The 14,710-nt window shown below is 51.4% G+C and overlaps 1 protein-coding gene across 1 annotated transcript; it reads left to right on the top strand.

Annotated features, from left to right (window-relative positions):
• Positions 1 to 7,912: 7,912 nt before the first annotated feature.
• Positions 7,913 to 14,251, top strand: LOC101970545 (keratin, type II cuticular Hb6). The gene is made up of 9 exons (XM_078014643.1): positions 7,913 to 8,617; positions 9,375 to 9,583; positions 10,169 to 10,229; positions 10,950 to 11,045; positions 11,242 to 11,406; positions 11,622 to 11,747; positions 12,021 to 12,241; positions 13,364 to 13,395; positions 13,529 to 14,251. The coding sequence occupies exons 1-9, from the start codon at positions 8,252 to 8,254 to the stop codon at positions 13,708 to 13,710; spliced, it is 1,458 nt and encodes a 485-aa protein (XP_077870769.1). The 5' UTR covers positions 7,913 to 8,251; the 3' UTR covers positions 13,711 to 14,251.
• The last annotated feature ends 459 nt before the right edge of the window (positions 14,252 to 14,710 follow it).

Below are 14,710 nucleotides of genomic sequence, written 5' to 3'. Positions count from 1 at the left end.
CACTCAACCACTGAGCTACCTCCCCAGTCCTAATTTTCTATTTTGAGACAGGGTCTTGCTAAGTTGCTGAGGCTGACCCTGAACTTGCAATCCTCCTTCAGCCTTCTGAGTCACTGGTGATTCAGAGTGTGCCACCATCTCAGGGTGCCCTAGATTTTTTAAAAATAGATTTTATGTGATTTATCTGTGGCTTTCTCCCTTGTGTTTTCTAAAAATTGGAAGTTGGATCTACAACTAGTTTGCTAATACCGTAGGTAATAGATACAAGTGGCTATTTAAATTTGTATCAGTTAAAATTAAGTAAATAGAAAATCAAGTTCTTCTGTTGCACTCTGTGTATTTAAGTCCTCAATTATTACACACCACTAGTGCCTACTTCATTGGTAGCACAGGTGAAGAACATTTTCAGCATCCCATAATTTTGTTTTGGACAATATTGGGTTGGGATCTTGAATAGTTTTAAATTAAACATTTTATAAAATATGCTATGTCAGGGGCTGGGGTTGTGGCTCAGTGGCAGAGTGCTTGCCTAGCACATGTGAGGCACTGGGTTCAATCCCCAGCACCACATTAAAAAAAAGTAAACAAAATAAAGGTATAAAAATATTTTTAAAAAGATGCTATATCATATTATATCAGCCCAGGAAGCATAAAATGTCAGATTGGTGATGCTAATTGGATCACTTGAATATGTTTTTTGTCTTTACAGTTGGAAAGGACTCTGTAGGGAAACATACATACTATTAAGATAAAGGGTATTTTATTGTTTATGTACTATATGATCATCATTATATGACCTAAGTAATCTCTAATTCACACATCAACAAAATGAAGGGTGTACCATTACCTCCATTTTACAGATGAGGAAACCGACGTGCAAAGGGGTTAAATGACTTGACCATAGCCTCATGGCTGGCTAGAGCCAGGAGATACAGGTGCTTTCTCACCTGCAAGCAATGACATCCCTTGTTTTTCCTACTCCCTATAAATAAAGTTGTTTAGGAGGGGTTATCTCTGGATTTGTGGTGGGGAGAATCAGGAAGATGGGCAGAAGCAGAGGGGATTGATCAAGGAGGGCATGAAGGGACGGGGACAGGGAAAGAAAAGGAAAGACAGTGGATGAATCTGACATCATTTTTCTGGTAAATCTATGAATACAGCACAGTGAATCCCACCAGTGTGAATATCCACAAGACTGGAGTTCTAATAAGAATAAGGTATTCCTTGCTTGTATAACTATATCAAAATGGGTTCTATGTCATGTGTATCCAAAAGGAACCAATAAAATTAAAAAAAAAAAAAAAGAACTAGGAATGAATGAGGGGTGTGAGTGGCAGGGGGCACCCTGGTGCTGTTTGAAGGCTGGACAGGAAGGAGTTGGGTTGGCTGTGCAGGGCAGGCAGGGGTTGGACACCATCACTTTTAGCTACTGGGATACCTCTGGGATTTTTAGACCTGTAATTCATTTGGTAGATTGCACTATGTCCTATTTACCCATGAACCACCCATACTGAACAGGTCTAGAAAAACTACTGCATAAAATACAGAGGCATGCATTAAACTGAAGAGAACAGGGTTGTGAAATGACTTGACTCATGGTCCTGGGGGGCCAAGGCAGGCAGAGCTGCCTTAGGGAAGGGGCAAGGGGGTGGCTGGTGGGAAAGAGCAGGAAGGGGAAAATCAGGGCAGGGTTCAGTGTGTCTGTGCACAATATTCAGAGGGGCCCTGTGACATGATAGATATGGGGTCACAGACTCTGTGGGTCACCTGATCATCTAGAGGAGGATGTGGCAGTTGCTGTTACCTTATGTGTTCAGTTGCAGCTGGGCCAATACTTCTGAAGCTCTTTGCACCCTCATCTGCAATTCTGGGCAATGCCCATCATCAGACAGCGGTGTCTCCCCAAACCAGCTGGCTGGGTGTCCTGAGGATGCTGAGTCAAGGTGCATCTCACACACTCGACTTTTTCTGCCATGTAACTCGTTATAAAAATGCCATGCATAAGCACAAGCTAATTACTAATGACTGGCCGTGGCTAAGCAATTTTTCAAGACGCAAGAAACAATTTCAAACGAGATATGAAGAAACTCCGATGTGACACCACTTCATAAAACTTCACAAATTATTGATTGCTGCTCATTTTTGAAGACATAAAATTTCCATTAAACCTGTTGTCTTCAAGTGGAAAAACTCAAGGTGGTGGTGGTGGGAGGGTTAGAGACTCACCATTCTTGTCTCTGGCAGTGTATAGGTATTTTATAAAAGTTAAAATTATTCTTATAAAATTTAATTTCATGAAATCATTTTTGTGAAATATGTCAACACACAGGAGATTGTAGAGGTGTGTACCTGCCCCTTTAGGAAGAAACCAAATACAGGAATCTTAGCAGCCTCCTATGTAATATACCCCATTCTGTTTGTATTTTCCCCCTTCCTGGCTAGAGTGACCCCTCACCTGGACTTTGTGTTTAATTATCCCTTGTTTTCCTTTTTAGTTTTAGAATCAATGTAAGCATCCCTCAATGATGTATTATTTTGTTTCCCAGTTTTTGAACTTCACATCAATGGAGTCATGCTGCAGTCTTCTTTCAATTCTGGTTTCTTTTGTTCAGGGTTGCTTCCTGCGACTGCAGTGCTCGGCTTTCTCCGAGGAGTGCTCATTGTACGAATAGAACAGAGTTATTCACCTTTCTACCCCCATATTCTCGTGGGTGTTTCCCGAGTTCTGTATGGTGAGCAGAGTTGGCACCAACAATCTTTTCTGTGTCTTCTGGTGCATCTGTGCGAGAGGTTTTCGGGAGTGCAGGTTTTTTTTTTTTTTTTTTTTAAATTGTGGAAGTAGTGTATCTTCAGAGAAGAATGCTATTTTATGCTATTTTATGAATGTTCTTCCAAACTTAAAAAATAACAACCTAAACCAGGCACAGTGGTGCACACTTGTAATCCCAGTAGCTCAGGCTGAGGCAGGAGAATTCAAAGCCAGCCTCAGCAACTTAGCGAGGCCCTAAGCAACTCAGTGAGACCCTGCTCTAAATAAAATATTTAAAAGGGCTGGCGAATGTGGCTCAGTGGTTAAGTACCTCTGGGTTCAATCCTCAGTACTAAAATCATCATCATCATCATCCTAGATGTTTATCATTCTCCATACTAGATATGTTTCTGAGAACCCAACGTGTTTTGACTTATGCGATTTTTACTGATGACCCCCTGAGACCTGTGTTCTTAGACACTGAGGCCTGGGGAGCTTGAGAAATTGCTCAGGTTATGAGTTTGAGACAGAGCTGACACAGCCTGGTGCTGTGGACCCCTGTAGAAGGGATGAGTTTGTCCTATTGTGCCTCTATCTGACCGCCATCTGCCGTCAATAATGGTAGCACCCATTTGGTGGTGTTTGTGTGTAACACACAAGCACACACTCAGTCATCTCTTCTCCTGTGCCCTCTTCAAGGCCCTGCAGGGTGCCACTGGGACTCAGGACTAGAGGGTGGAGGAGAACTCACCCTTGTCCTTGATGAACTTTCAGTTAGAAAAAAAAAGCTGGATGTGGGCCCAGACCCTGGACAGAAATGCAAAGACTGCATCACATCAATGTGTACAAAAGTTTTGTTTGTGGATATGTTCCAAGGGCTTGGCACATAGTAGGTATTCAGTAAATATTTGTTGAATGATTAAAATGTACTAGCTACATATTAAGTGCTGAGTAATGGAGACATCAAAGTTTGGTGGCCAATTTTGTCAAGCTTTGTGGTCGGATGGGGTGGGGACCAAATGAAGCAGAGCAGAGGGTGCCCATTCCTGGGAGTGGGGAGGGGGAGGGGTGATGTTCCTTGCTGGGACTTGAGTGAAGGGAGGGGGATGTGTCCTTGGACAAAGTGAGCCAGCTGACGGAGGCAAGGATCCTGAAGGCCTTGGGCAGAGTGGAGATGGGATGTATGCTGGGGGAGGGATAGAGAGGCATGGAGGGGAGAGAGGATTCCTAGGGAAAATGGAGAGAAGGAGATGCTTAATCTTAGACTGTTACTCTAAAGGGCCACTTGGAAAAAAAACAAAGGAGGCCTGTGCCGGGGAGTGGCTGGGGAGAATGGGAGGGAGAGAGATGATTGGGGGACCGCGGAGGAAAAATGGGAGAAGATCCAGGGGATAATGGAAGAAAGGGGGACACTCCAGGGATGGAAGAGCAGGGGAGGAGGAGGAGGGAAGGGGCCTAGCACGGAGGGCAAGGTCCAGACCTACTGGAGTGGTGGGCAACCTGAGCTCCAGATTTATAGCAGTGAGCTCTGCAGGGCGGGGGCCAGGGCTGGGGTAGGCTCGGGGCCTAGTTGGTGGGAGGGCTCTCGGAGGCAGAGCTCAGTGTCCAGCCCCACCCAGGCTTCCTACCAGGGCCTTTGCCCCCTATCTAATGGGACTCCCCTCTGGTGAGTTCTGATGGATAACTGACCAGTGTGGTGGGCTCTCCTGGCTGAGGAGGCAGGGTTCTACCTTGAACGTCTCCCCAGTTCACTAACCCACTGCCTGCCTAGTGGCTAGACTTGAGGTGAACCCCCCAGCGACAGCTTGGTAGCTCTGCTGTTCTGTAAATAGCCACTCTGCTACCCCCTCAGTGTCCCTCAGTGGAACTTGGCCTGCCCACAGACAGCCAGGACTGCAAGGGTAGAGAGGACCCAGCCCCCTGGACGCCAGCAAGCCTGGCAAGCAAATGTTTTGGAATCCTCCAGATGTAGGGCCACAGGCTGCCTCGCAGCACGCAGTCTCGGAATAGTCTCAAGGATGACACTGGCCCTGCTTCACAGCTCTCTGCCTCCTCTGTCACAGTACCTCTCGGGCCCCTCCACTCCCGCAAAGGCCTGCAGGCTCCCCTTCCATCCTCCCCTGGCCCTGTCTCACCTGCTCCCACTCTCTGAAGTATGCCGGGGCACACCCTTTTGCCAACGCTGTCCTGACTGCCTCCTTACCCAGGCCTGTCCTTGCTCTTCCCCGGGAGCCCTCCCTGCTGCTCCAGTCAGACCAGCTGCATTTTACACTGTCCCTGAATGGACACAGGCAGAGTCACTGTGTTCCTTAACATCTGGTGGAACATCTGAAAGCAGCCCTCTCCAGACATCTGGCCTTTGTTGTGAATGAGGGTCTGTCTTCCCTGCCAGACCAGAGCATCTCCCTCCTTCCCTTACTGCCTCCTTCCCCCACCCAATTAAGATAGGATCCAGCCTACCATATCATATGATAGCTCCCATATCATATCAGACACCGAGTCCCTGAATGCCCCAGCTGGAAGGTGACATCCGGTCTTAGCAATCCTCCATTTTGGGGAATCCACCTCACAACAGGCTGCACCAGAAAGGCAGGACTTAAGGGAGCTCTGATGTTTTCTTTGATAGAAAGTTTCCCTAAGTACAAACTCTTTTTGGAGCTTCTGGGAAGTTCTTCCTCAACTCCAACTTACATTTGTCCAGCTGCAGTGAGAGTTGACCTTCTCCTGCTCTCCTTGGCGTTCCATTATACTTGGATGGATTATCAAGGGCACCTTCCACTCTCAGCCACTCTGCCACCCCTGGCTACCCACAGATCAGGAGGTTTGGGGATCAAGATGAGTGAGCATGACATTTTTGATTCATGACTAAGGTTTGCTGATAGTCAGTTAAGGTCACATAATAAATACAATCTATGAATTATTCACCAGTTACTGGCTTTTCAGATTAACCAAACTTCTTTTTGACTAGTGTGGTCGTCCAGGGATGAATGACATTTTTTTTCTTGGTTAGGGTGATAAATTCTCAAAGGGCCTCACTGAGGCATTCAGTCTGGACTGGGGATTGGAGGAGGGGCATTTGGGCTCTTTCCCAGGATATGGGAAATGAAGACAGTAAAAGGTTTCAGTTCTTTCTGCCCCTTGGACAGGCCCAAGTGGTAGAATGACAGTAGATAATATTCACTGAACACTTTCTTTGTGCCAGGTGTCGTGTTAAGCATCGCCCATACATTACTGCATTCAGTCCTCTTACTAGCACTTAAAAACAGGCACCATTGATGTTAACTGACCATAGATGGCTTAGGAATGTGGGTGGGTGAATCCATCAAACATGCCAATATGGCCGCAGCAGCAGCAGCAGCAGCAGCAACAAAAATAAAAATGATTGCACACTTGGAGTACGTTTGGCTCAGTTCTAAGAGCTCTGCACGGACGAATTACTTTCATCCCCACAACAACTTTAAGAGGTGGGCACTATTATTATCCTCATTTCACAAATCATGGAGGAGGTACAGAGAGGTGAAGTAATTGCCTAAAGTTACACAGCAGAGGACGGCAGAACTGGGATTTGACACCAGGCAATTTTGGAATCTGGTTCTGTCATCTCAACTGACATGTTACCTATCCTACTTTTTTTTTGCAGTCATATTAAGACATCAATTTACACAGTGACTGAGTGTACACACACACACACACACACACACACACACAATTGAAACCCAGACTATGGAACAAGAGTTACACAGGAAGCAATATAAAGCACTTTGATATTGTTCTATTCTATTTTATTTGATGTCGTTTCATCTAGTTCATTAAAATAAAAAATTTAGTTCATTAAAATAAAATTCTGGTTGCTCTCATTGGTGGGTCACAACATGAACTCTAAATACATAAATAAATAAGACAAACAAAACACTGCCCCAGAGCCAATTGCATCTTTTTCATAACTTTATTTAATTTATTTATTTTTATGTGGTGCTGAGGATCAAACCCAGTGTCTCACATATGTTAGGCAAGTGCTCTACTACTGAGCTACACCCCAGCCCCACAAATTGCCTCTTAAAGATAACAACAAAACCCATATGCATGGTGCTCTGGAGTACACTGAGCATGTACACATCTCTGTAAATGTCCAGTGCTTGGCAAAGCCTTAACCCACTTCCCAGAAGAGTGAAGTGACTTGCTCCTTGTCCTGCCCCCAGGGCTAGTTAGGAAAGTTCCTTGGCCCCTACTCAGTCATTGGAAGTTCAGATCCACACTGGATGGGCAGCAATCTGGATCTCCTCTGACACCTGTCAAGGTTAATGACAAACTGCTGTGCATGGAGGGGCATTCAGGAGGGCAGAACATGGAAAGTAGCAGGATTCAGGGAGTGAGGTGGGGACTGGACCAGATAGCTCTATGGGGTTTAGTATTCTGAGCCAATGGTATGCAGACTTGTAGAAGCAGGGCTCACCCAGACCTTGGAGGAAACACAGAGGCCTGCAGTGAAATGTAGATATTTGGTCATTGCTTGAAGCCTTGGGGGAAATGACTGGGTACTCCTGGGATCAGTGAGCCAGTGTGTTCCCCCGAGACCTTGTGGAAGACCCCAAGGGAAGGCATGCCTCCATATGGCATAAACTGGCCAGATGGCCTAAGAGCCTGTACACATGTATGTTCCTGTGAGGATGAGCAAAGGTGCAGATGAGTACCTGAGGACAGGTGGTGTGTGAGACGGTGGAGGGAAGGCAGCCAGTGAGTGGAGAGAGAGTAAGAGGGAGGGAAGTGAGAGGTGAGGAGAGATGAGAGAGAGCGGGGGGGGGGAAGAGAGAGAGAGAGAGAGAGAGAGAGAGAGAGAGAGAGAGAGAGAGAGAGAGAGAGAGAGAGGTTTTGACAGGTATAGTGAAGGATTTGGGAGCAGGTGTGAAGGCGTTGGGTTCCTGTGTGAGACGAAATTAGATACTTTTGTAAATGTGGGGATTTTGGGGTGCAGAAAGGGACCATCTGGGTCAGGGAGACCATCAAGCACACCTCAGGTTTTACATCATCTGATGTGCTGGCCCAACCTTTCTGAGCCGGTCAGATCAGCACCATGGACAGCGACACCGATCCCGCCCCCCCCCCCAAAAAGCAGCTAATCTGAGCCCCAGCTCCGCGCTGGCCCCTCTTTCCAGCCTGAATCAGTGCGCCCCACGTCTCTCAACCTCTCAATTTCTGTGTATTAGAAGGCTGGGGTGTGCGTGTCGGGGTGAGCTGGCCCTTTGAAGAAGAAAATTGTGCAGTTTAGGGCAAAGGACCATAAACATGAGCACCAATTAAGCACATTTAGGGGAGAGCCACAGTAGCTTAACAACCCAAGCCTATAAAGGCATCTAATAGTCCCCAACCACGTGGTCAGCCAGGCTCCGCGGATATATAAAAGGCCGACAGAGGTGGAAAAGGCAAACAATTGAATCCAGGTCCACTGCACCCTCCATTTGGACGTCTCCAACGTCAGAGCCTCCCGTCTCCCGCCAAAGCACCATGACTTGTGGATCCTACTGTGGCCGTGCCTTCAGCTGCGCCTCCGCCTGCGGGCCCCGGCCAGGCCGCTGCTGCATCACCGCCGCCCCCTACCGCGGCATCTCCTGCTACCGCGGCATCACCAGGGGCTTCAGCAGCCAAAGTGTCTGCGGAGCCTTCCGCTCTGGCTCCTGCGGACGCAGCTTCGGCTACCGCTCTGGCGGCGTGTGCGGACCCAGCCCACCCTGCATCACCTCCGTGTCCGTCAACGAGAGCCTGCTCACGCCCCTCAACCTGGAGATCGACCCCAACGCGCAGTGCGTGAAGCACGAGGAGAAGGAGCAGATCAAGGGTCTCAACAGCAGGTTTGCTGCCTTCATCGACAAGGTGGGTGTCCTGGATCGCACCCTTCCTGATCCCTAACACAGGTGCACAGCCAGGCCTGGCATTGAGGGGAGAGGCAGAGGCAGAAAGACTTCCGTTTCACTGAGATCACAGTCTGATGGGAGAGGCATACACAGACAGGCACTCCAGACCTACACAGGCACTCCAGAGCCAGAAAGACTTAATTATTAAAAAAAAAAAAAAAAAAAAAAAAGGAGAGAGGACAGGTTGCTCAGGTACAAGCTACTCAGCTTGTGGAGGAATGCAGCAGCTGCTGTTGGTCTAGAGGACTGGGCAGCCCCAGCTGAGGGCTGTGTGCTAGGGCAGGGAGGATTGTCTGCCAGAGGAAGTGGGGGAGGGCAGGATAGCCCAGCTCTGTCCTGGATGGCCTGACATCAGCTCTACGATGCCCACCACCAGAACCCCATGATGGGGTCTGAATGTGGGGCACTGGCTGAGAGCTCCAGCCTCACTGCCTTCAGTGTAGGGGTGCTGAGCCCTGAACCTGGCCCCTGACATTTGTCCCTTGGATCCATCTGGATGGGGAACTGGGCTCACATAAGAACAGGCACATATCTCCACCAGCCCCTGGTTCCCACCATGGATCAGGATCAGGAAAGGGAGAACTTGTCCTGTTCTCAGGGCCCACCTCCGCCTGATCTCTGGTGAGTTCCAGGGTCAGAGACCCTTTCAAACAATCACCCCCATGCCAAGAGCTGGCTGACCCCTGATCCCTCCTCCCCACCACCCCGAATGGCAGGTGCGCTTCCTGGAGCAGCAGAACAAGCTGCTGGAGACCAAGCTGCAGTTCTACCAGAACCGCAAGTGCTGCGAGAGCAACCTGGAGCCCCTGTTCGAGGGCTACATCGAGACCCTGAGGCGGGAGGCCGAGTGTGTGGAGGCCGACAGCGGGAGGCTGGCCTCAGAGCTCAACCACGTGCGGGAGGTGCTGGAGGGCTACAAGAAGAAGTGAGTGGGGCCGGCTCTGGTGTCCCTTCCCACACAGACTGGCTTTGGGAGAGCCCTTGGCACAGATGATGAGAATGCCCAGGGAGGGTGTGTGGCCCAGCGCAGGCTGAGGGAGTGCAGGACCTATTCGTGGAGCTGTGACCGTCCACACCTGCCTGACAGCAGCCCTGAGGCCTGGAGTGCTCTGCACCCACCTCAGCCTTCCATCCTCTAGGTGGCCCCCTGCCTTGGTGCTCAGTTCTGATTCCTCTGGGTCTATGACACTCACAGCTGAGCTAGGATTGACACCATGGCAGAGGGCACTGGCTGCAGTACCCCAGAGGCCATAGTGTCCACTCTCTTCTCTGCCTCCTGAGGGGACCTCAGTGTAGCCTTGGCACTGGGACTGGAAGGTCCCACAGGAGCCCTCTCCATCCCCAACTCAGAGTGGAGAGAGGACCCCAGACACCCCAACTCCAACCAGCAAGGACTTGGCAGGGCGGCTGGGGTCAGCGGTGTGGGCTTCCCTCTCCAGCCCCTGGCTGGCCTGCGGGGTGGGGTCTGTGGACACTGCCCTGCCCTCACCTCCCCTCTCTCCCATCTCAGGTATGAGGAGGAAGTTTCTCTGAGGGCCACAGCTGAGAATGAGTTTGTGGCTCTGAAGAAGGTGAGTCGCATGGCAGAGGGAAGCAGAGCCATGAGGGATTTCGGGGCAGACTCTTTTGGGGTCACCGTGGGGGCTCAACCTCAGGGTGGGTGCAGTGACCTCTCCACATCAGGATGGGCAGTGCCCAGAGAGGCACACCATCAAATGGCACACCTAGGGCTGTGACAAGGGAAATGACCCCTCGCACCTGCCCTGGGGCGAGGGGGTGGCTGTGTTGACCTCTGGGTGCCTAGGAGGTCTGTGGCTGGGGTGCCCTGGAGTCCAGGAGTTTAGTCTGCCTGTGGGGAGTGGTGTGGTCCGTTGGCACGCTGAAAGTCTGACGACAAAGCAAAGATCTGACCCCAGAGCCTAGGGATGATGCAGTAGGACCAGGAGTGGTCAGGGGGCCACTTGGGGGACTGCTGGGGGCTAGGGAAGGACCAGGTGGCAGAACTGAGGGGTCCCCTGGGCAGGCTTCCTACAGCAGGAGGGGTAAAAAGGAGAGGTGGGAGGGGTCCTGCCAAGCAGGTGGGCCATGTCCAAGGCACCAAAGGTTTGTTGTCACAGTTGAGGAGGTTGCTGGGTGCATCTGGGGAGAGTCAGAAGGCAGGAGATGGCTTGCTGGTAGAGACAGTAGGGATCCTTCTCCCCTGGAGTGAATGGAACAGGTAAGAGGAAAGAGGCATTTAGAGGCACAATCTTCAGGGACCCTCTGAGCTCAATCCTTCCCCATCTTCCCAGGACGTGGACTGCGCCTACCTGCGCAAGTCAGACCTGGAGGCCAACGCAGAGGCTCTGACCCAGGAGATCGACTTCCTGAGGCGACTGTATGAGGAGGTGAGGGTCACTAGGCTGAGCGGAGGGCTAGAGGGAGGTGGAGGGGTGGACAGGGATTTGTGTCTGGGGCTCCAGGCTGGGATTGTGTGATCAGGCAGGGTCTGGGGGCCAAGGGAGCCTGAGAAGTTGGGCATGGTGTGCTGGGTTGGGCTCTGGTCTAAGGAGCCTCTGACATGTCCCCATGCTCCTCCTACAGGAGATCCGCATTCTCCAGTCCCACATCTCTGACACCTCAGTCATCGTCAAGATGGACAACAGCCGAGACCTGAACATGGACTGCATCGTGGCTGAGATCAAGGCTCAGTATGATGACATTGCCAACCGCAGCCGCGCCGAGGCTGAGTCTTGGTACCGCAGCAAGGTGAGGGGCTCAGGACCCTTGCCTCGTGCATGGGGCAGTGGGAGGGGGCATCACCCTGTATGAACAAGGCCTCTTTTGCCTGGGGACTTGATGTCCTGAGTTGGTGAGGGGAGGACAGACAGCTCTGAGGTTGGGGCCAGGGCAGGGCTGGCTGGCTGGTTGCACAGGCTCAGGGTGCCCCATGCTGAGCCTCAGAGCATGTCTGCCTCCCCCAGTGCGAGGAGATGAAGGCCACAGTGATCAGGCATGGGGAGACCCTGCGCCGCACCAAGGAGGAGATCAATGAGCTGAACCGCATCATCCAGAGGCTCACGGCCGAGATTGAGAATGCCAAGTGCCAGGTATGGCTCACTGTGCCCAACAGCAGGGGGGCTGGGCCCTGCCCTGTGCCACACAGCCAGGCTGTGCCCTGTGTGGGCCTCACCACTCATTCTGCAGCCCATCTGCCTGACCAGGTCCCCAGCATGGTCAATCTGGGTGATCCAGGTGAACAAGGCAAGAGGGCCTGTTTCTGGGCTGTTCCCAGCTGTAAGGAGACCCTGGGCACATCCAGGCAATGACATATACACACACTCAGGGACCATAACCTCCCCTGTTCTCCTCTGGGCCCCTAGAACACCAAGCTGGAGGCTGCAGTGACCCAGTCTGAGCAGCAGGGCGAGGCGGCCCTGAGCGATGCCCGCTGCAAGCTGGCTGAGCTGGAGGGCGCCCTGCAGAAGGCCAAGCAGGACATGGCCTGCCTGCTCAAGGAGTATCAGGAGGTGATGAACTCCAAGCTGGGCCTGGACATCGAGATCGCCACCTACAGGCGCCTGCTGGAGGGCGAAGAGCAGAGGTGGGTCCCATAACTCTTTACTCCCCCAATCATGCTTGGGCTCTCAGCATGCCATGTCCCTCACACTCCCAGCATTCTCTCCACCTCCATTACTACACCTCACCAACCTGCAGCTGGACAGGAAACTTGTGTAAGTCCTTTGAGTCTGATCTAGCCCCATCTGAATGTCATGCTTACCTAGGCTGTAATATGGGATTGACGACTTTTATATATCTGAATTCAGAGTTGTGTATATGTCGGGTGATGTCTGTTCCTGAGAGTGTAACTTAACCTCGGGTCACCTTCCTTGAATGGCATTCCCTCTTTCCCAGTCTTGGTTTTTGTGTCATTCAGGATTACGGCTCTTACCTAGCCTGGTCCTGCCTAATTCTTGCCCTAGCCCTGGGAATTCTGATTTATTTCCTAAAGCCTGCTTCAGCAGGAAATCCCTTCAAACTTTGCTTACCTACTGTAATCATAATAAAATACTCCAAAATGGTCTTCCATTATAGCCTGGGGCTGAGGTAGACCAAGAGCAGGATCTGTCCCTTGTGGCAGGTTTGTCTTACTCTCGGGAGTTTTGTTTTTGGCCTTCTCTGGAGGTGGGGATGGAGGTAGGGGAAAAGATCCTTTGGACATTCAGACTGCCCATGGCTAGAGGGCAGCTCTACAGCTCCAGCCTCTTAAGGAGAGACTCTCAGAACTAGAGCTTAATCTTTTCCTTTGAGTTTTGTCCCATAGTTGTTTATTTGGGTGGGAGGTTGTCTGTCCCCCCTTAAATACATTTACAAAAATCAGAACCTAGAAACTGCTGCAGGGAAGAGTTCTCAAGTGCTCACTGCGTGCTGGGTACTAAGCTTTGCACGTATGGGAGCTGATTTTCCTGATGAGGAAAGCTAGGCCCAGAAAGGTTAAAACTCACAATGCATAGTTCATAAGAAGCGGGCAGCAGACTGCAGGTGCTTGCAGGCCGACTCCAGAACCCACGTGGTGACTGGGATCTGTGGCTCCCCTAGCTGGTTTCTTACTCCTTTCCCCTGGCAAGTCCCCAAAGGGAGATCCACGAATCACACCTTGCACCTGGTTGCTGATCGCGGAGCCTTTCCCGCGGTACTGACCTGTCAACTTTTCGTCTCCCAACAGGCTGTGTGAGGGCGTTGGCGCCGTGAACGTATGTAAGTAGTCCGAGCCCTCCCCTTTCTCCAGCTAGGGAGGCCCGAACCTTTGGGGAGGGGGCATCGCGCTCACTGCAAAGCCACCTGGCTGGAGCTGTGCCTGACGCTTGGCTCCCTGTTCTCACCCATGCAGGCGTCAGCAGCTCCCGCGGTGGCGTCGCCTGTGGCGATCTCTGTGTCTCCGGTACTTCCCCTGCTGTCAACACCAGAGTTTGCAGCGCCCCCTGCAGCGGCAACGTGGTGGTGGGCACCCCCAACGCCTGCGCCCCCTGCGCCGGGGCCGGCGCCTGCAGCGGCGGCTGTAGGAAGTGCTAGGAGGCCTCCTACAATCAAAGCTACAATTGAGGGCCACCGTCACCCTCTGCCCAGCCAGGACCTCGCGCAACCGGAACGCACCACCCACTGCTGGCCTCCCCAGCCGGTTGGTTGCCTGATGTGTACACCCTACACTTCGTCCCCGCCTGCTCCCCTCTGGGCGCGCTGAGCCCCGGGAGGCAGGGGCGGGTGCCTTGGTCTTTTTCTGTAACCTTTCCCAGTAGTCAGTTTGTTGTCCCAAGGATTCATTCTTTTCTTCCGCCTTTTGTTTTTTTGCTGGACTCATTGGTCCTGCCTGACCCCCTTCTCCAGAGCTTGGAGGAACAGGACCGGCCCCAGAATCTTCCTTTCTGCCCTTTCCAGGAGGTTGCTCAGGTGCTTTCACCTGGAAATGCAAGGGACCCGGCCAAGGGAGGGAGGGAGAATACCTCCTTCCTGGGCTGCCTGCAGAAACTTCTAAAAAGCCAATGACTCAGCTGCCTTCCTGCACGTTTGTCTGTCTCACTCTGTGCCTCCAATAAACTAATTGTAGCGAATCAAACCTGCTGTCTTGGAAGTGTCTGGGCCCTGCTACAATAGCTGGGACTTGCTGTGATTGATAGGTGTGGCTGGCTGTGCCTAATAGGTAGGCCCTGCTGTGATGGATAGGTGGGCCTTGCTGTGATTGATAGATGGACCCTGCCACAGATTTCCTCAGTCCTTAACCATCCACATAGATATTTTCAGTAGGTAAACATGATTGCAGAAGGCGCTGTCCAGCTGGTCTTGAGCAAGCAAACTGGGGACTTGGGGAAAAACAAAGACTCAAGGGGACTGTGGGTTTCTCTAATCCAGGGTTGCTTGCAGCAGCACTACTGTCATTGCAAGCTTCGTAATTCTGTTGAGGATGGGGTCGTGGTGCCCTGTTCACTTTGGTCCTGCTGGCTTCTAGAACTAGATGCTGGCAGTGTTCCCCTGTTCCCTATTCTGACAACCAAATATGTCTCAAGATATGGCAAAA

Source organism: Ictidomys tridecemlineatus, chromosome 6, assembly GCF_052094955.1.
Source record: "Ictidomys tridecemlineatus isolate mIctTri1 chromosome 6, mIctTri1.hap1, whole genome shotgun sequence".
NCBI lineage: Eukaryota > Metazoa > Chordata > Mammalia > Rodentia > Sciuridae > Ictidomys > Ictidomys tridecemlineatus.
Note: the sequence above shows the minus strand (reverse complement) of the source record. Positions and strands in the feature narration are given on the sequence as shown.